At 43.0% G+C, this 20,339-nt stretch overlaps 3 protein-coding genes across 4 annotated transcripts; 1 reads left to right on the top strand and 2 right to left on the bottom strand.

Annotated features, from left to right (window-relative positions):
- The first annotated feature begins 819 nt into the window (after positions 1-819).
- Positions 820-3,622, top strand: BCIN_11g05820 (hypothetical protein). The gene has a single exon (XM_024696095.1). The coding sequence runs from the start codon at positions 1,189-1,191 to the stop codon at positions 3,013-3,015; it is 1,827 nt and encodes a 608-aa protein (XP_024551899.1). The 5' UTR covers positions 820-1,188; the 3' UTR covers positions 3,016-3,622.
- Positions 3,623-4,177: 555 nt separating this feature from the next.
- Bccch1 lies at positions 4,178-12,077 on the bottom strand. Its single transcript, XM_024696094.1, has 5 exons — positions 9,809-12,077; positions 7,366-9,756; positions 5,556-7,315; positions 5,417-5,506; positions 4,178-5,361 (listed from the first exon to the last, which is right to left on the bottom strand). Exons 1-5 carry the CDS (start codon positions 11,528-11,530, stop codon positions 4,839-4,841), a joined length of 6,486 nt encoding a protein of 2,161 aa, XP_024551898.1. The 5' UTR covers positions 11,531-12,077; the 3' UTR covers positions 4,178-4,838.
- Positions 12,078-15,200: 3,123 nt separating this feature from the next.
- Positions 15,201-16,719, bottom strand: BCIN_11g05800 (hypothetical protein). 2 transcript variants are annotated; one of them, XM_024696092.1, is made up of 4 exons: positions 16,127-16,719; positions 15,892-15,990; positions 15,761-15,840; positions 15,201-15,674 (listed from the first exon to the last, which is right to left on the bottom strand). In XM_024696092.1, exons 1-4 carry the CDS (start codon positions 16,374-16,376, stop codon positions 15,372-15,374), a joined length of 732 nt encoding a protein of 243 aa, XP_024551896.1. In that variant the 5' UTR covers positions 16,377-16,719; the 3' UTR covers positions 15,201-15,371. The 2 variants fall into 2 exon arrangements, with proteins under 2 accessions (XP_024551896.1, XP_024551897.1); XM_024696093.1 differs by having other exon boundaries at positions 15,201-15,840.
- Positions 16,720-20,339: the final 3,620 nt, after the last annotated feature.

Below are 20,339 nucleotides of genomic sequence, written 5' to 3'. Positions count from 1 at the left end.
TATCAATCGTAGGTTGGTTACAATATCTGCAATTTGGCTCGCCATTTATCTAGCTCCTGGGATAGGTGAGCTTGCTGTGTGATTTCGTGTCCTACGTTTAGGATTTTTATGAGATTTTACATTTCACAAACATATTTTGCTTCGCTTCACTTCGCTTCGTATGGTGTGGTGTGGTGTTGCGTTGTCCGTTGTAGGTATACAAGCCAAGTGGCAATGAATCATTCATTCGTTCATTCATTCAATTCAACTCATTGGTCCGATTACAATTATATTCACACCTACGTATTTTGTAATTACGTCATAAATGCCTTTTCGAAATCTTACACGAATTCACTTGAATCTATTCACTCTTTTCGCTTCATTTTCATCGGAAGTGATTGGATATCGTATTGAAGTGGGGTGCTGTAGCGAGCGAGTAGATTGTGGATTTTTTTTTTCATTCGCTGTTTGGCTGTGTTGTGTTGTGTTTTATCATTAGTCGTTTATTTTTAGGGTTATATATTGATGTATTTTTTGTAATTACCTGTCTAGGTGCTGTATTGAAATGTATGGAAGTGCTCTCGCATCTTCTCTTTCTCCTCTTACGTAACTTTGATTTTTTTCTAGAATGATTGGTATGCCGTAGCAAGTCAGTTAGCGACAATTTTCCAATCACTCTACGGCTAGATTTGCGTGATTCACCGTCTTCTATCTGTATTTCGTGGATCTGGGTATGGTATAGACAAATACGGTCATCAATAAGGTTTCTGTACAATCACCGTAGCGAGTTTGGGGATTCGCGGATGACCATCGGTTCTCTATCTCTTTCATGGTTTTGCAGAGAGAGACATACGGTTATTTGGAAGGGGTTTGTATACGGTGTCGCCGTACAGCCGTAGCTAATATAGTATCTCGTTTGGGAAAGTATATAAGTTTTGTTTTCTCCATTCTGCTGGAAGATCTATTCGGATTCTGGATTTCATTCTACATTCATTAAGACTGCGAAGATATCGAGATCGCAAACAGAGATACTTTTTGAGAACTCATTTGAAGAATTACTCAAGAACTTCTATCTATCAACTACGACATCTCATCGACGAAAACACTCTTAAGAAACTTCTAGATCTCCTACCGCGCACGCATACATCAAGAATCTAAAACATCACTTGAGAATCGATAAAGAAAACACCACCTACAACATCTTCCCAGATGTCATTTCTCAACCACACCACGACCAATCCGGAAACCCAACAACAAAATCCCCAGATGTCTCGCGAACAGAAGAATACTTCCGAACCATGGATTCCCGGATCCTCAACCCCAAACCCTCGATCCCCAAGATCAAAACTCAATTTCAAACTCCACAACCCGCCTCCTCAACCATCCTCCTCATCCTCCTCCTCGAAATCTTCGCCTTCCTCGCGCTTATACTCCAGCGCCCCCAGCTCTCCCATCCGCACGGCTCCAACTACTCCCCCCTCAAACCTCACCTCCAAGATGCGCAATTTATGGAATACCTCGCATAGCAAATCCTTCCTCTCGAATCTCAACATGGGTCTCGGTACCAATTTCCCCCTGAAGAATCTACATCTCCACTCGAAGAAAAATGTGCCTGTCATATATGCAGGTGCAGATGATCTTTTTGGGAGAGGTGAGTATGATGATTACATCAACCATACCAACTACTCCGACAAATCCAAGCATAGCCCAACAGCAATGCCCATCCCCAAATTATCCAGTCCCAATGGCAAACCGGCGAAGTCTTTAGTTTCTTATAGGGGAAATAATCGGGTTGCAAGCGATGCAGATGCGAATCCGCTTTCGGGGCCGTCGACTCAACATGCGGAATATCTTATTTCGAGGGTTGAGGGTCAGTTTATGGACCTGGAATCACCTTTTGGGGAGGGAGAGGATGCTGGAATGGATGATTTTTTGGGTCCTAGAGGTGGAGGACTGTCGTTTGGGTTTGGGGTTGAGAATGGGAGATATGGTGATGAGCAGATGAATGGGGTTGATGAGGATGATGAAAGCGCGGGGGATAGACTTCATGAGGATATGAAGAGCAGAAGAGGAAAAGGAAGCGGCAAGATGGTTCAGAAGAAGCAGACTCCGAAGACGTGGAAATCTATTCATCAATCTTGCAAGGAAATGTTGGATAGTATGCATCTTTCGAAATGCGATGGGGAAATCACCAAAGCCACGGGACAGGAGAATGGGAATCGATTTGTAGATGCGGGCGGTTATATGGGTATGGATATGGATATGGCTGTCGATATCGAGGATGAAACCGAAAACGACAATGCGGAGAAATACGATGAGAGCGATGTATTTACCGACGCACACTCTAGTCCTAGCAGCGGTAAATATTGGGAACAAAATCAACCTTATCAAAGATTGATTCATACCGAATCTCAGGACTCAATGGTAGAGATCTACACCTCTTCAGCAATTTCCACATCTCCTTCCTGCTCCACCTCTTCCCTCGAAAAGCACGAACAAGCACAAGCACAAGCACAAGCGAAGCGCGAAACAGAAATCGAAGACGAACTCAATGAATCCCCTGGAACCCCCAGAAAACCGCTCCGAGAAAGCGATTTCGCATACATGCACATGCAACCTAAGCGCAAGACTCCGCTCGCTGGCGAAATCGATAACCCTAACACTACTGGAGACAGTGAGAATGCGAATACAGATCGATATAGCTATCCCAACAACGCAAACGACGACCAGGATAACGACGACGCGCGATCCTCGCTCGACATGGAAGATTCCCTCTACGACGATGTCGAGAAACCCATATTACGCATGGCGCAGGCAGCAGCTCGGTATCCGGATTTCGCAACCATGATGGATACAAGTATGTACACAGATCCGTACAAGGATATACAGAGCCAAGCCGCACTCTCTGGGTCGAGACAAAGTCTTGAATTTGATGCCGATGCGGCATTAGAGGCTTCGCTTTCGTCGCTGGCGCGTCTCCAGTTTGAGTATCAGCATCGATGTTCTGAGGGGGCGCGAGGGGAGGTGATGATTTAGTAGGGGGGTTTTTGATCTGTAGTATTTTTGATCCCCTGGAAGAAGATTCTTCGGGGTGAATCTAGAGACCTACTACTACTTATTTTTGCTTCGTCTTCGCTTTTGCTTCCCCCCCGTTTTGTTTCTTTGGATATCGATCGATGCGATGCGTTATGATGGGGGACGAGGACTTTTGTATTCGTGGATGAAATTGGGGGCTTAGGGGTTTAAGGGAGTGTGATATGATGACATGACATAATGAGATAACAAGGAAGATGTACTAAAATCACATCACACACACACACCTTCTCACGATCTCAGATCCCCCCTCTCTCAAGAGAACAAGACAAGACAAAACAAAACAAAACAAACGCCCCAGTACCCAGTACCCAGTACCCAGTACACGAAGCGAGATCTCCGCATTGATTTCCAGAAATCCCCTTAAAAGGAAGGAACACATCACATCATATCATAGCATATGAATACAAACATGAGAGAGAGCATGAAGAGTACATACATTCATTATATTATCTTATATGATAGTTATTGGGAGTTTTTTTATATTTTTTATTTTTTTTATTTAAAAAAAAAAGGCAAACAAGGGACTTGTAGATAGATACATAGATACATAGATAGATAGAAAGATAGACAAAATAAAATATTAATATAAAACTCTTCTCTTTCTAAAGAACGTAAGACTTTATTGAGACTAATAAGACTGAACAGCCAATTGTAAATTAAATAAGTAAAAAAATTAACCATCAAATACCAACCGCCCTCCTCTCTCCCCCCAAAAGTATCTAAGGTTATATCCTCAGTAGTAGTATTAGTACCGTTGTGAGATGATAAAGGTTCAATAGTACTATGTATGTATGTATGTATGTATGGTTCACACTGAAGAATCTTGCTTGAGGAGCTAGAACCAAGACTCCTAAACCATCGAGACATAATGCGCAGGTGCTAGAGCCGGTAAGATTAAATGATTTCCATTCTGACACTTAGTCAATCAATCAAACCTCCTAGACATAAACCCTTCTTTCCGCCAGCAATCCAATTAACCTACCCACCCCCTTACCAAAAATAAAATATCTCACTCACATCACATCAAATTATCATTATCCTAAAATAAAGCAAACAGAATCTAACAGGATTTCATTTTTTTCTTTCTCACTTCACTTTAATTTGATTCATCTGGTTACATATGTATACTCCCACCTCCATCTATCTATCTATCTATCGATCTATTCATTCCAATACACTATATACCTACTCGCTACGTCACTCACTACTACCCTCACTTCACTCCCCATCTCCAATCCATCCACAACACCCTGCCAATCCTCAATCTCCAACCCCCAATCTATCAACCATAGAATTTATCATAAAAAAAGGTAATAAAAAAAGATAAAGAGGTAAAAAGTGAACGCCGTAAGCTATGCAAACATTTATCCACCTCTCAACTGCATTTTTCTCACTTCCCTTCCCTCCCCCCTTCCCCTTTCCCGTCCCTCTCCTCCCTATAACACACAAATAAACAAATACAAGCAAGAAGGAAACATCTCCTCATCTTATTCCCCTCAAATTACAAACAAAGTGAATAGGTGAACGAGGAAAAGAAGATCAAAGTCCATTTATCTTCCGATCCCGATTCCAATAAAACTCCTTCCCCCATACGCCTCTCTTCTCCCAATCAGAGTACCTACCTATTTATCCAATGCCTAACTCATGTTAGACCCCTCTCCCTTTTCCTTTTGATTCGCTCAAATCCGCAACTCCATACATAATCCATTACAACGTATGTATTCTTCCTCTCCGCAATAATCTATGCACACCCCTCTCAGCCCCTACTCCGCACTCTTGCTACTTCTCCTCGTAGTAAAACTCCTCCTGATACTCTCTCCCCACGCCGAATTATCCAACACCTCCAAGACGTTCTCCGCAGACACCGCACTATTTCTCCTACTACTCGCCGTGCTATTAATTGCACTCCCATCACCAGCTCCTATACCCACTCCCTCAAACGAAAATGCCGATCCACGCGGTCCATGTGCCTTCAGCGGACTCAAAGTTGGACTCAATGCAGAGCTTACTGAAGGGAACGAAGTATTTAAACCCAGTCCGATATCCGCATCCGTTCCTCTTCTCTGTCTAAGTGGCGCTCCATCAAGTCCATGTGTAATGAATGAATTTCTCGAATCCGTAATATCTGTTGGTGAAAGTAAATCTCCGCTTCCTGAAGCCGCTGATTTACGTTTCTGGGCTGAATCTTCGTCGTCGACGTAAACTTCTGGGCCTAGTTGAGGAATGTCTGTCATTCGGCCAGACCTTTTCCTTTCCATATGTTGGCGGAATCTTCGGGACCAGTACCTGTATTTGTCAGTAAATTGAAATATATGCGCGAATGGAAATTTTAAGAACGTACATGGTATCAAAGAAACCAACCACAATTCGTCTTCGGACTTCTTCTTCCACTCTCTGAAGACGTGCGCGTCGACGTAAAAATTCTTCAAGTCTATAGCAGTCATTAGTTATGGCCCTAAAACATCATTCAAATAACTTACTTCAAGCTCTTATTATCACTGATAACATTATAATGAGCTAAAACCATCAATACTGTCGTGAAAGAAATACCCCTATCAGGATCTGCCGAGACCAAAACTTCTTCATAGAAAAGATTAAATCTCGCTCTATCTCTTCTGACTCTACCAGCATCAATTTGAGAGATTCTTTCATTCAATCTCTTCAAGTCAATACCATTAGAAGTACTAGGGCTTGAAATAGAATTCATTCTGCCACTGGTTGGTTCCGTTTGTATATCTTCGAGAATTCTGCGAACCGAATCTTCATGTGAATACACACGCATCTCAAAGACACCAGAGAGTTCACCCAAAAGTCTTGGGAAATGATCCTTTTCGATGAACCCCGTGCCATCCGGATCTAATGTAGCCCAAGCCTCCTTGAAGCGTCTGATCTCATCACGACTTACTTTAGATAAACCATTGGATCGCTGAAAGACATAACTGAAACTCTCGTAGATGAGGGACACAAATAAACTGGTGAAGATATACATGCTCACGATGTTCCACGAAATGAACAATACTCGGGCCCATGTAGGACTTCCGCAGTCGCTATCAAAGAAATTGGCGCCTTGAGTACAGAATGGAGGCGTGATAGTCGCATAGTCTTCCATGATTTGATTCCAACCTTCTCCACAAGACATGCGAAATAGCATAATAAGTGTTTTCGGCACTGTTCGCATGTTGAGATTGTCGGTTTCTTGTTCACCAAATCGAGTGAGTCCAAAGGTTTGAGTCATAGCGATAGCAAAAACCATAAACAAGACAAACCAAGTTGCCACCAAATTTGCAATGGCTGTCAAACTAGCAGCTGCAGTTTTGAATAGCTGATCCAGAGCATCATTCCGGGGAATTAAGAGTAGAACGATAGAAACAAGAAATAATTTGTGCAGTTGAACATAAACTTGAGAGCTAAAATTGGTGAGCAGGAGTAATGTCGTGATCAGTGTACCAGAGACTGCAATAACCGAGAAGACATCCCATGAACTTCGTTGAAATCGAGGCCAGCTCAGACCAATTATACGAACGATGATGTTGAGAATATAGAAAACCGTGAAAGCCAAGAATATATAGTCTCTAGTTCTATCCAACCAACCTGGCTCTGGGTAAAATTCCACTAACAATAGGATGAGATGGAAGACAAGAGTTAAGGTCATAGCTGAATGCCACTTTCCATGCTTTCGAGTAGCTCTTTTGTAACACCAGTCTTTCCACCAACGTGGATCTTTCTGGGACGGCCGTTTAGATGGAGAAACCTGTCTTAGAAGTTTACGCAATTCCACCCAAGATCTCTGATCAGATGTCAAAAATGCGATTCCAGTTTGTTCCGTGTAATTTCGCATGAACACAGAGATGAACAAAGTAAGGATGAAGACCGTTGCAAGCAGGTTGAAAATGACGAAGAAAACCGCATTGAACTCGCGGGATGTAGGATCGCCTGGGTTGAGACCACGGCCAGTAATAGACATTGAATCAAACATTACGTCGACCCAACCTTCTTGGGATACGATTTGGAAAAGAATGAACAAAGAGCCTCCGAAGTTATCAAAATCGTACCAGGGATTTCCAACTTGTCTAGGTGAAACAACGTTCCAGTCATCACTGAACGGTTGATTATAAAATTCACCAGAACAGTCAGTCAAATTAGTGATGTCGCCATCGTTGCACGTCTCCAACTGGCCATTGAAAAGGTTTACCCCGTATATTGCAAAAGGAATTAAGAGAGACATAGAAACGAAAGCGGCCTGTAACAATATTAGTAAAATCATTAAATAACATGAAACGAATCTCTTACCGAAAGAACTTTGAATCCACCGACAAGAATAACAGAGTGAAATGTATTTCTTGCACTATCACTGACGTTGAGCAACCGGAGAGCCCGCAAGGCTTTGAAAGCTCCAACTGCTCGTGCAATTGCTCCATCGTCCATCAATGAAGTGATGACATTGATCCATAAGGTGACAAGCACTAGACCATCTATAAAACCCCATGTACTTCTATAGTATGCGTTTGGAGTCCAGAAAAACCCATCTGCAATGACTTTTATGAGAGCTTCGACGGTGAAAATGATCGCAAAGACGAAATCGCAAAAGACGAACCAATTACTCGCAGTTGATCTCTCAGGATTTTCTATGAAGTATTCTCTTTGGTATAGAGGTGTGGTTATACATGCCAACAAGACCATTGCGACAATGCAGAGATACAGGAATGCCGAAAAGCCATACCAAATGGTCAAATCAGGCTCAACACCATCAAAACGTTCATTTCCACGCCCGGGCCCTACACATCTTTGACAAAGCCTTCTGATAAAGTTATTAGGTTTAAAAATGAACAAGGCGTTATTGTAAGATGGATGTTTTGCCAGGTATTCACGTTGCGCTTTCTTGCGTTGAGATGTGGCTGAGACGGCTTCTTTTGCCATTGCCCTGGTGCCTTTAGAGTCATCAGTCTTGAGAGAGAACGATATATTGGAATAGAAAGGATTTGGTTCCCTGTTCCAGATTTTAGACAAGAAATTACCCCAGACGGAGGATAAGTAACCGGGCTTCACACCAGCTGCTTCCACAGCCGCATTTTCCGCATTGTGTTCGTGTTGTCCCGGGACAATCTCATCATCGAGGAAGTCTTTGACCACTGCATCTTTCAACAACATCTCCATTGTTGCCGGCCCATAATCGAGGGGATCTTTTTTCGTTTTGGAGCGACCGAACCGAACAATGGATGATAATGCGAGATTGCTAGAAGAGGTATCGACCTCCTTCCTGGTCAGGAAAGCCTTCACTTGTTGCATGCGTTTTTCATCCTCGGAAACATCAAAATTTTCTTGAATGACAGCTATGAACATATTCACCAGAATGAAGTTGGCGAGAATAAACCATCCAATGAAGAATGCTGCTCCGATCCAAGCAGTATTTCGTGCGTTATTAATGCCGGTAACGTTATAGAGAATTGTAGTCCAGTTTTCGCTCGATAAAATTTGATATAAACCCAAGAAAGAATTGAATATCGTGGAGAAATTGACTTGGATAGTTTCTCCCGAGTCATCCACTTGTGGTATCTCACCGCGGAACAGCTGCACCGCGAATATCGCAACTAAGAAGGTGATAAGAAAGACGAAGAGTACAAGGTTTCCAATACCGCTTGCATTTCCCAATACCAACATAATCAAGGATCGCGTTATTTCGACACCCATGACAACGCGATAGATCCTGAGAATCTGGAATGCGGTAAGCCAAGCATAAGGTTGACCTGAATTTCGAATGGGCGGCAATAGAATCACTGTGGTAATAATCGCAAGTCCCAAGTCAAATAAATTCCTCTTGTGTTTGTGGAAATCCCTCCAATCGGAGGCAAATCGCAAACCAATGTCAATTAGCAACAGAAATGTTACCACCACCTCCGAAAGGTCGATGAACCTTGCGCGAGAGTCTGTCATATTGGAACTCCGGAAAGCTTGAGCTATAAGATCATAGACAATAATCGAGATCCAAAACCAATAGGTTTTGTCGTACATCTGCTTTAGCTTGCTCACCTGTCGCGGAATATTTGCATTTGGATCGGGTTGATCACTATCAGCATGGGCTGCGAAAGCACTTGTCTTGCCCTCTCCTCTGATAACCTGAAATGATGACGTAATGACGGCTATCAGCAAGTTCATAAGCCAGAGCATCATTATAACAATTCCTGCTGCAAAGAAGATTGCGGCGGCGAGATAGTCCGAGTCTGTGGTATAATACATGAGATCTGTAAAAGTGTTACCTGTCATAATAACGAACACGAGTTCCAAAGATTGCGCAATGTTATCAAAACTGACAGTTCCATTGAAAGGAAGTTGATCGCGAGGCAATTGAATACAATAAGATCCCTCGGGGCACAAGTAGCCTTTGGACGAACTGGCTCCAGGGACTAGAGGGTAGAAAACGTTGAACGAATCGTTTGATTTCACCCAGGGATCATGAGACGAGTTGTCCTTGTTGAACTGTCCTCCGCAGTATTGATTGCCATTGATGAATGCTGTATTTTGCAAATTTTCGATGTCATCGGGATCGATCCATACGCATTGTCGATCAAGACTCCCTTTGAAACTTTGTATACCGATGATAGCAAACAACAGCCAGAAGAATCCAATAAGAAAAGAAACATTGAGTAGTAACGGAGTTGCCTTTTTCAAACTTCGGAGAATTATCTAGATGCAATGTTAGAAGTGCACATGAAAACGAAAACAACATAGAGCTTACAGCAGTACCATTTGTAAGGGCAAGTAATCGAAGAATACGTAAACAACTTAACATGCGAAAGAGATAGAGATGGGCGCTATGCTCTACTCCAAAGGCACTGAGGGTAAACGCTGCCCAGTAAGATACGACCGCGACAAAGTCGAGTCGGTTGAAAGAATGCCTGAGAAAAGCTCTCCTAGCTAATTGCAATCGTTGGGCTTGTTCGACGGTGCTGGTCATTGCTTGCATTTGAGCGAAGGTGTTGACAATAGGTATTTGTGTATTGGTGGTTTCCTCGGAAGATGTTGTTTGTGCTCTTCTGACAGATGATTTTCGCTGAGGTGCAAAAATGGATCGGTACTTATCCACAATGACTGCTTTAGCTCCACGTTGCCGGTCTATTGTGCTATATTCAGCTGCATTGATAATGAAACCGGATACAATAATACGTGTAATTACTTCCAACGTGAAAATTATAAAGAGGCCCAGTAAGGCCCAGTCGGTTTTAGAGCCCCAATCAGGACGTCGAGGGTGTGTATACACAGAAGGAGCCGCATCTACCGCAAGGAGAATTGTTTGTACGACAATCAACACTAGAATTGCTGGTTCAGTAATAGGATAAACCAGGACATCACAAAGTTTTAACCGAAGCTTGTTTTCCGGCGAAAATATCCCTAGTGTTTTTCCTCTGAGAGGGTTAGGGGGAGTCTGTGCCTGCCATTGATCTGTTCCAGGTCCATCCAAAGCCCTCGACGGAGGTTTTTCAAATGGGGGTAACATGGTGTTCGGCCGATAAGCTGTATCTTCAACATTTGGTTCGTAAGATCTCCGTGAAGGGAAAAATGGCTCCTCAATACTGTGCGCTTGTCTCCTAGCGCTTTCTTCAATGACCTCGGCTTCACCACTAAGATTGACCACACGTTGCGACATAGCTCTCATCATCGACCCAGCTCTGGATAGGGCCCCCACTGTAGATGGAGATCTAGATCTGCCTCCACTGGGTGACAAGTTAGCTCCATAACTTTGCGACCTTGACCTTGTACCATATGATGAGTAACCTGCTTCCGCATTAGGAAGATCGTCACCTAGTCTAGACCCTCTGTAGTTTGAACTTGGTGAGTTGAAATTGATAGATTGAAAGCTAGACCTGTCATGTCGTTGCCCATCTGGAGTAGTGGGTTGTGTCCCAGCCATGGGTTGCAGATGGTTCGAATCTGTCAAAGGTATTTGGTCAGAATCGGAGGGAAAATAAGAATTGTCGTTATCTCCCATGTCCCCGTAAGAGTGCGCATAAGGCGTGAGAGAGTGCTGAGATCCAAAAGACATGGACCTTTCTCTAGGAGCATGAGATAGACTGATATCCGGTACATTGAGACCAGCGAATCCCATTGCTGCTTGAAAGTCTGCAGGGTTTCCCACAGGCGATGTAGGTGTTTCGATTTCATTTTCATGCCTTTCTCCAACAGAAGATTGTAGTGTCAGAGGTATTGCTGAGCCACCTGTTCGACCTGATCCTCCCACCGGACTAGCAGAGGACTCCCCTAGCCTTTCATATCCAGTACCGGCATTGAAAGTTCCCGTCGGAGGAAGACCTCCCCCTGCCAAAAGACTCCTCCCTCGTGTGTGCCGCTGCGCTTCGTCTCCCAAATTTGCAGAATCAGGTGGCCGTGTTAGATCTCGTAAAGGTATCGATTGAGGAGGGCTCGATGAATTATTGGAACCATAGGTATTATTTGGAGGCATTGTGCCTAGTCTCGGTGCTCAGAAAGCCAGCCAATCGTTCCTAGATATTTTCGAGCCTGCCGTTGTAAGAATCTGTAATCGCAATGTGGTAATTCGCAAGATTTCCCCAGGGACCAACGCGTGGAGCGGATCGTTTTAATCTTCAAGTCGTTATCATAATCGCTAGGATCGTATCGCTTTTGCTTCAATTCGTTGGTAATCTGGAAGGGCTTGGATCCTGTATTGTTCGACTACGTTGTATATCTTGATATATTCTGTTTTCTTGAATATCAAAGATTGCGATTGACTTTTCGAGATGGCTTCTGTAACCAATTCCTTACACGAGCTTCAGTTGCACTTATACTCTAAACGGCAAGGCTCGGATGCGACAGGGGTAATGTACTATTTTAAAACAAGGCTCTTGTGGCTGAGGAAAGATACGGGGCTGAGAGGGGAAGGGTGGCTACGCACTTGGACGAAAGTGCGGATTTCCTCTTATTGAGAGATTAACAGACGTCGGAGTATTGTTATAATGAAAGGGACGCTCGTATTAGCATGTCCGGGTTTCAGAGAATGATGGACTGAAGGATGCCGTCGTATCATTGCAATCACATTGCAGACTAGACCAACTACTTTGAAACATATGAGACATAGTTACATATGATATCTGGCCAGGAAATGTGCGGCACAGACTTCCACACAATGCACATGGAGTCTCCATAGATGTGTATCCCCTGCCTACGATTAGATACTTGTTACTTGTAAATGGACGATTATTAGGTAATAAAGGCACCAGATGCAGCAATATTGTTCGACTTGAGCGGCATTCGGCAACAGATGAATGTAAATGCAGTAGAAGTGGCTGACACCCATGAATAGAACGGTAGCTTATGTGTCACGTGATGGATTCGAGACAAGATCGTCGCTGCTAAATTTCGGTTCCGCCGGCACCTGTCAGAAGTGTTCTTTATTTACATAAATCTCATCAGCCTTTCAGCCTTATTTCGCCCCATATTTCATACATTAATATCAATCTAATGGTTAAGTGAGATTCATTCTGTCATATTTATGAAACAATGGAATAAATGTACATCGAGCTACATTAGACGAACTTGTACGTGTATCCCACCAATTGGTCTCCTTTCTTCTTTTAGAGAGATGACTCAATATTATCCACTGCGTAGTCTCTGGCGACCCCCTCCTCCTTGATACTCGCTTCCCTTATGGGTACCCGGTTGCTCCCCTGTCTAATTCATTCCAAGTCAGTAACAAAACCAAGAACTGTGCTGCCGTAAACCCGATCGGTATCCTCATTTGCAGATCATTTTCCTATCCAAAACCCTCCTGTACATGACTTCTTGAAGGTAGTTCCAGAGAGGAAGGCTGAAGTTGCTGATAAGACATTGCTAAGTTGCATTGTTAAGAATCATATGGGGGTGGGCCGAGAGATGGTTATTAAGAGCTGTGGTTACGGATGTTGAACCGAGTGTGCTTCTTGTCATGTGAAAATGAAAGATCGCACCAGATGCGGTGGCTGAGATTTATGTTAGAGGGTATTCCTCAGAAGAAAAATCAAGGCAAGAGAGGATTTACCAATATGTTGCCTATAATTACGGTGTAGATTTCACACCATAAGTACTTCCCACTCCAAAAGCAATGTGTGCTTCAAGTAAGTGAAGTGGTCTAGGAGTGTTTCTAGAAGCAGGAATCGTGAGCAACAGTCCAACACCGAGAACTTGCATAGTTTTGCCGATGAATGTATTTGCGACGATGCTACCGATTATCCAACAATATTCGATGAAACACTGGTTCTTGAATGCCCTTACTGCTTCCAAAAACAATCCATCACTACACCACAAAGCCTATCCATAGTAGATCAGATATCGCCAAAAGACACATCGTTGCTGCTGAAGACCAATTAAAGACAGTTGAGACTTCAAGTAATGCAGTAATAAGAAGGACAGAAGTACTTGACATCAGCAATGCCCCTAAAAATCGATTCTTTTCAGTAAAAATTTCTTGTGAATAGTGATCTATGGCGTAACAATAACCGACCCAAACACATTACACTTGTTATGGGCGAGTTGGAAATGAGGGGGTGGAAGAGAAATTTACTTCACAAAGAATATCTATCTCTATGCGGATTTGGTATCAATAATCCCTCCTACCAAAGGTTTGACAAGAGCACCCACAGCGCTTGGCATTGCTATAGTCACTTTCGAGAATGTCCACATCGATGATCAACTTACGCCAGACTTAAAAGATGAAATCTACATCCTTTGATGTAGGTAATCTCTTGCCCGGGCCGACTGTTCATTTACTCCGCAACTGTTTCCCCAATTGCTTCGTAGACAGAGCCAGTCTCCAAGCTAGTGACATCTATTTTTCTTTCCAAGGAACGGGCCATCTTCAAATCGCTCACTTCGACCTCGCATACGTTGGAACTACAATCATATCTGGAGTTGTCCAACATCTCAAGTCCTTTTCCATAAGAAAATGTAGACAGCAGCAACTATCTCTCAGGTCGAGGCCTTGACTTCAGTGCCGGCTTTGTATCTTTCTTTTTAAAGTAAATAGTTTCAACTGTTGCGTCATTTCCTATCGAAAGGTGCTTCCGCGTCTCTGTGAGAGCAGCCGGATGCGTGAACTTTCAATTGAAAATGGCATGAATAAACTTTAACTGATATTGTACCAATGAAAGTCTCTGGACCTCATCAAAGTAGCTGGGCTCAGAATTCCAAATTGCTGGTGAGGAGGTAGGATTGCATTCATTGTAGTTTGATTCTGGAAAGCTCTTGCTGTGAGATCCTGATCGGGGAGATCCAACTCCATCCGTCGTCTTCACCGCGCTGACGCTTGCGTAACTCACATACGCTTTTCGACTTCAACATTGGGCTATGATGTTGTGGAATGTAATGAGGGGATGCATGTTTATGGTGGCAGAATTTCAACCAAAGCGGTGAAAATGAGAGTTACAGCTTAAGATAAATCATCATCAGAATTTCGTCACATCTATATGTCAATCAAGGACAGACATCATTGCGCCAAAACTCGATACTCTTGATCGTCATCTCAATGTTATCCTCCAAACTCTTAAGTCTCAATCATCCCAGGTCACTGTCTTTGCGGCTAGGAATTCCTTTATCCCGAGAATCTGTTGACGGGTAACGAATTCCGAATTTTCATCATACTTGGTAGGTGGGGTTCTTGTGAGATCATGGCTTAACAGCTGGTACTTATTGGTGTATCCAATGGTTCAGTGATGCATGTTCTTAGATCACTTGATTGATTTTTTTGGTTGGCTATCATGCCGACTTCATGTTCGAAACGCAAGGTTACACTGCATTTTACCTTGCAGATTGCAGGGGCTCAACGTAAATCAACTCTACACTGCAACCGTCTCCCAAAAAGTCTACACTATTGTCACTTTAATGCTTATGCGATGCCCGATCAAGCTTATCTTTTCCCTTCGCGTTATGTGGCCAGTCATTCAAGGAAACCAGCAAGAATGGGTGACAAGAAGTTTTGTTCTGCTCGATATGGGTGCTGACTTCTGAGTAGATTTCCTTCTATCCTTGTTGGCTTGGTGACAAGTGTCCACGACGATTGGAATATTGATCCGGAAGGGTATATCGCTAGTTCAAGATCTAGAATCTACTAGTATACATAACTGTTGTTGTATTCGTTCATCTGTTCTGGTGATACTCTACTTTATAGAAAGCGCAATTGTCAGTCACTAATTGCGCTCAATCTTTGGCACTTTGTGATACCCAGCGTCACAAAAATGATCCCATCAATTTCAAAAGCCATATAAGGCTCTACCCTCATCTCTCCCATTTCCATCATCCATCCACCCCACAGCTTAAGCAATCCCTCCACCCGTTCCATTAGCCCACTTCTCCGCCCATCCCTTTACATCCGCGAAACTCCTACAAACCCTCTCACTTCCCCACCCCGTTGTGTCATCCGTAACTGGATCAACATACTCCAAATTCGTATCCGCTGCACACATTATCGCACGTCGCAAATAATCAAAGCAATGTTTTTGATGCGCAGTCTCTATATGTGTATGTGCGGCTTTTTGCTCAAGAAATGGGTCGATAGGTGCACCGGCTGCGCGTGCAATTTGATAATGTAGATCGTAGTAGGAGGTGCGGAGGCCATGCTGAAGAAGAGTTAATCAAGTTTTGAGATTGGAATAGGAGAAGAAAAGAGGAATGGGAAACGGAGGTAAAAGAACAGAGAAAATACCAGACAATGTAATTGATGGAATACCGAGACACTTTTCACAATTGGTGCTATCTCAGGTCGATATATAAATCCTCTGCCCACTACAGATCTTTCAGTATAATCCAAACAAATACTGGTGAATTAGAACTAACCGGGCATTAAAGATCCCCAAGCCGCTTCCGATTCCGGCGTCGGTTCCATGGAGAATGTAGTATTCGGATACCAAGTTTCTTTCATTGATCCAGGAGGTGCTATATGACACTTATCAGCCAATTTCCAATCTCTAAACTCCGTTCATCCATCCACTCGTTAAATTTTCATATTCAACCAACATAAACCCCAAATCCAAATCTAACCCCCATCACGAAGAAGAAGAAAAACCCTTACCCAATAACCCCCACTTCCTCTCCTCCCTCGGAACCCTCCCCCCAACCGCGATCCCCATCCCCAAAAACACCAGAGACAAAAATGCGAGTACAAGTATCTGCACCCATCCACGATTCCGCAGTGGAATCCGACTCGTCTCCCCTTCTCTATTTATTGGCATATGCGTATCATTCTCATGGCCATCACTATACGTAGCAAACCCTTTTTTCCCCGGACGTATTTCTTCGTAGCCGGCGGGACCGCGTGGCATTTTTGCTATTTGGATTTGAGTATGCTGTCTTGGCTAGTGTGAAAGCCTTGAGTTGAGAGAAAGGAGCTTGTATCTCGGAGCTTGGAACGAAGTTTCGGATTCTCAGCGACTTCAATCTTTCATGTTAATTTTCATCTACAAATCCAGATCGTGATGTCGTGATGTTGTACTGGGAGCTTGGCAGGTAGATTATGGGGTATGGTATATTGTAAATGATACATGAGGATTTTCTTGGCAAGTGTAGGAAATAGGAATAAAGAATCGTTTTTGGTGTGGGGATTACTTGTGCTGGGTTTGAATTCTCACAAAGAGGATGTTGGGCTTCTTTCCTAATAGAGGGATCAATAGGATTTTAGGGTGAAGGATGGGTTTATTTGCTGGATGGGGAATTAGAGTGGTAAGTTTGGGATGCTTGTTTGGTGTTGGATTATTGATAGGATCGGGTGGTTATGATTGGGACGATTGGGACTCGGGTATATTTATATGGGGAAAGGGGTATTGATGTTGTGCTACCTCATTATTATGAGGAGAATGGCCAAAGCCAAATGACCCATGGATTATGACCCGAGGTTCTTGAAAAGATCAGTAGTACATGGAAGTTATACCAATCTTTCATCTTTCGTAACTGAAACCGAAAGTCACAAATGTCCATCCATATACAATTCCAACGATCTATAACTCTCATACAAAAATATCCACAATATAAAGTCTCCGTAACACACATAGCACAACACAAACGGGTCTCGCGTATCTTCCTTCTAAAACTCTCATATAGATATCACACCACCATGCTAGCTAATACATACCGCCAGTATATCCTCTATCCATCTATACATGCTCGAAAAATACCCACCTGAACCACTCATACAAAACTCCACTATCCAGATTCACCCTCGCATCGCTAATCTCCCTTCCATACTCCAAAAACATTATTCACAACCCCCGACCAATATTCCATCTCTTCTTTATCCAACACCCATTTCAAATGCCCATCCCGCGACTTCTCCCCAACCACAAAATCCAACTACCCTCTCAACATACTCCATTCCCGAAACAAAGAATCGCAAGCCCCGAGAAAATATGCTGCACATCTAAATATGAGCGCGAGTGCGCAAAAATGGAGAGCCGATAATCCAGTACATCTTCTGCATCCGCCAAGATAGTTAATTGGTCTATTTCCCGCACCCGAAACAAAGAATACGAAGCTGGGAAAAAAAAAAGAAGTTTTGTTGCATATCTGAATTGACCGCGGATTTGCAAGCGCGGATTCGAATAAAGAAATATAGCTCTCTGTATGTATGTATAATATGTAAAGTATGTATCTCATCCACACCGTATCACATCACTCGCCTTCAACCAACCAACCAACTACTCCACCGTGTTCGCAATCGCGAGGTTCGTATCTAGCGAGTACTTTCTATTTCGGCTCTTATGAATCTCTAGCGATTCACCGATCGCACCATTCGCGACTGCAGGCTACAAGTGGCGATCTACGATCAGCACGACGGAAAACCCCCCACCAATCGACTCCCCATCCGCATGCTCCCTCACAAAGAAAAGATATTCTCCATTTCCCAAGATAACCCGCGCATATCCATCTCCCCCTCTCCTCTCCAGCCTCAGACAAACGAATCAGAGACGGTAAATTCCTCGACTAATCCCTCTCGCTAGATCTCCTCTCTAACCACGTGCATATGCACACATCTTTGTTCTGTGCCGCGCTACTCACAAAAACAACAGCAGTTCCTGACGCTAGAACGCGATGCTATATCCATTTCATCTCATCTCTCGTTGTATATCCATTCCCTGTGTGATGCGCTAGATATCCACTACCAGTATGTGTGTCACAACTTGGCAGATGAATGTCACTGACTGCTGCTCTATAATCTCGGGATTGTTCAAATTTTTTGGTATCTAATTACCTGTCGAATCAAGATGCGGTAGAGACATGTTTTTCTATCCACATCCATTTCAATCTCATTTCATCCATCTGATTCATGAAACTAGACAAAATGTGAGTAATCACTTCTTGCTTTTCTCCTCAAACCTAATCCAAGGTCAAGATTCCGCAAATAGATTTTGACTCGACTGTGAATCCAGCTCGGTGACTAGAATTCAAGGCAAATATGAAATTCTATCTCTTTGTTCCCTGGTTTCTTCAAGGTTAGTCGCTAGGGAGGACGGAAATTGAACATTTCTCATTTTTAAATATTAAAGCTGATGCAGACGCGGATACAGATGTAACTATAACAATGCATACTGTGTATTTGCATGCTTGAATATTATTCGAACGAGGGATGAAGTTGAGATAGATATATGCCAGTCTAGATGCTCGTATTTGTGGTACGTTATAAATGAGGGTGATAGTGCCCAAATCAGATATCTCACAGTGTTCCTGATATAATCTGCAATCTTCAATTTTCAACCTCCAATCGTCATATATCATGTATTATATATCTATCCCCAACTCATCGATACCAATCCGTTTATACACAGACATCACATCATCTTCATCATCTCGATATCGAAATGCGATGTCGAAATACAAACACGGTCCCCGTAACCTCTAGAGTAATCCATCATTCCATCTTCGTCTCTCATCTCATCCTTTTCCTCTTGGCACAAAAGTCTCTTTGTCGTGTAACTTGTAACTACTAGTCATCTGTCAGCTAGTCGGTCTACTCTCCTTCTGTCATACTGCTACCATTGCACACCATACCATACCAAACTCACAAAACATCTCTGTAAAAACCATAAATTCCTTAATTTTTCTCCCATCTCAACACCAAATCTATCCCACCACACAAATTACGATTGCTTCCCCCCCAAGTCTCCCCGACTTTCCCCTCAGCCAATGAACAACGAAACAATAAAAAGGCCTTTAGAATTTTCCCAAATAATTTGAGATCCCATCATGCCTGCGCAGAGTCTACCTCATATCTCCATCTACCTACCACTACGCACCCCAAATTAACCATATCATACTCTTCAACTTACCCCCAATACACCACGTACTCACACACACACACAAACACACATGTGCACCAAAACTCACTCACCCATCCCATTAAACCTCCTCTCTAGCATTTTTGTTTCCCCCTTAATCCAAACAGACCCTCTCCATTTACTTCTCCTCTCCATCTCCATCTCCGTTTCCTTCTTCTCTCAGCCTCCCGGTCATCCCCAACCGAAAAACAAAGGGAATCCAAATAAATGAGACACCACGTTCCATCCACTCGGTGAGTTTCCAATCAATTCTCCATTCCAGGAAGAACCGTGTAGAAGAGACAGTTTTCCCAATTACACGCCAAGTCATCCATCCATTCATCAATCCGTCAGCCATGATCCATAATGTTTGGGCATGAAAATTATCATGGTCCGTGGATGTAGATGTGGATGTGGATGTAAAACAGAATTGAATAGAGGTGAAGTCCGCACCGACCTATATATATGTGTGGTATTATTGTGACAATCTGCAGCGACAACAATCCATACTTATGTTAGCTAGGTATGGTATGTATGTGAGGAAAACTATTTATTCAATGAATCAACGAATGGGTGGCTGGGCGTTTGAATAGATGAATGAATAGATGAATGAATGAAAGAATAAAACTCCAAAAGGCTGAATGAAGCACCACAAGAGAAAAAGAAGTGAAGAGAAGAGAAAGAAGAAGAACAACAACAACAAGAAGAGAAGGCTGAAAAATAAAACAAACTACCTTCTTTTTATCCATTCATCGATTGAATCATTTATTATTCATCTATCCATACTAATGATAATTCCTCCATATGCATACCTACAAACCATATTTTCCCATCAGTCCCGTAACGACAAATCCAAAGAAAAAAATCCACAGAGCATTCCAATCCATCAATAATTGCAATCTTTATAGAGAGAAAGACTCCAATATACCACCCATCCACCCATTCACCCACTCTACCTATTCTACTCTTTTCACCTCC

Source organism: Botrytis cinerea, chromosome 11 (genome assembly GCF_000143535.2).
Source record: "Botrytis cinerea B05.10 chromosome 11, complete sequence".
NCBI classification, from domain to species: Eukaryota; Fungi; Ascomycota; class Leotiomycetes; order Helotiales; family Sclerotiniaceae; genus Botrytis; species Botrytis cinerea.
Note: the sequence above shows the minus strand (reverse complement) of the source record. Positions and strands in the feature narration are given on the sequence as shown.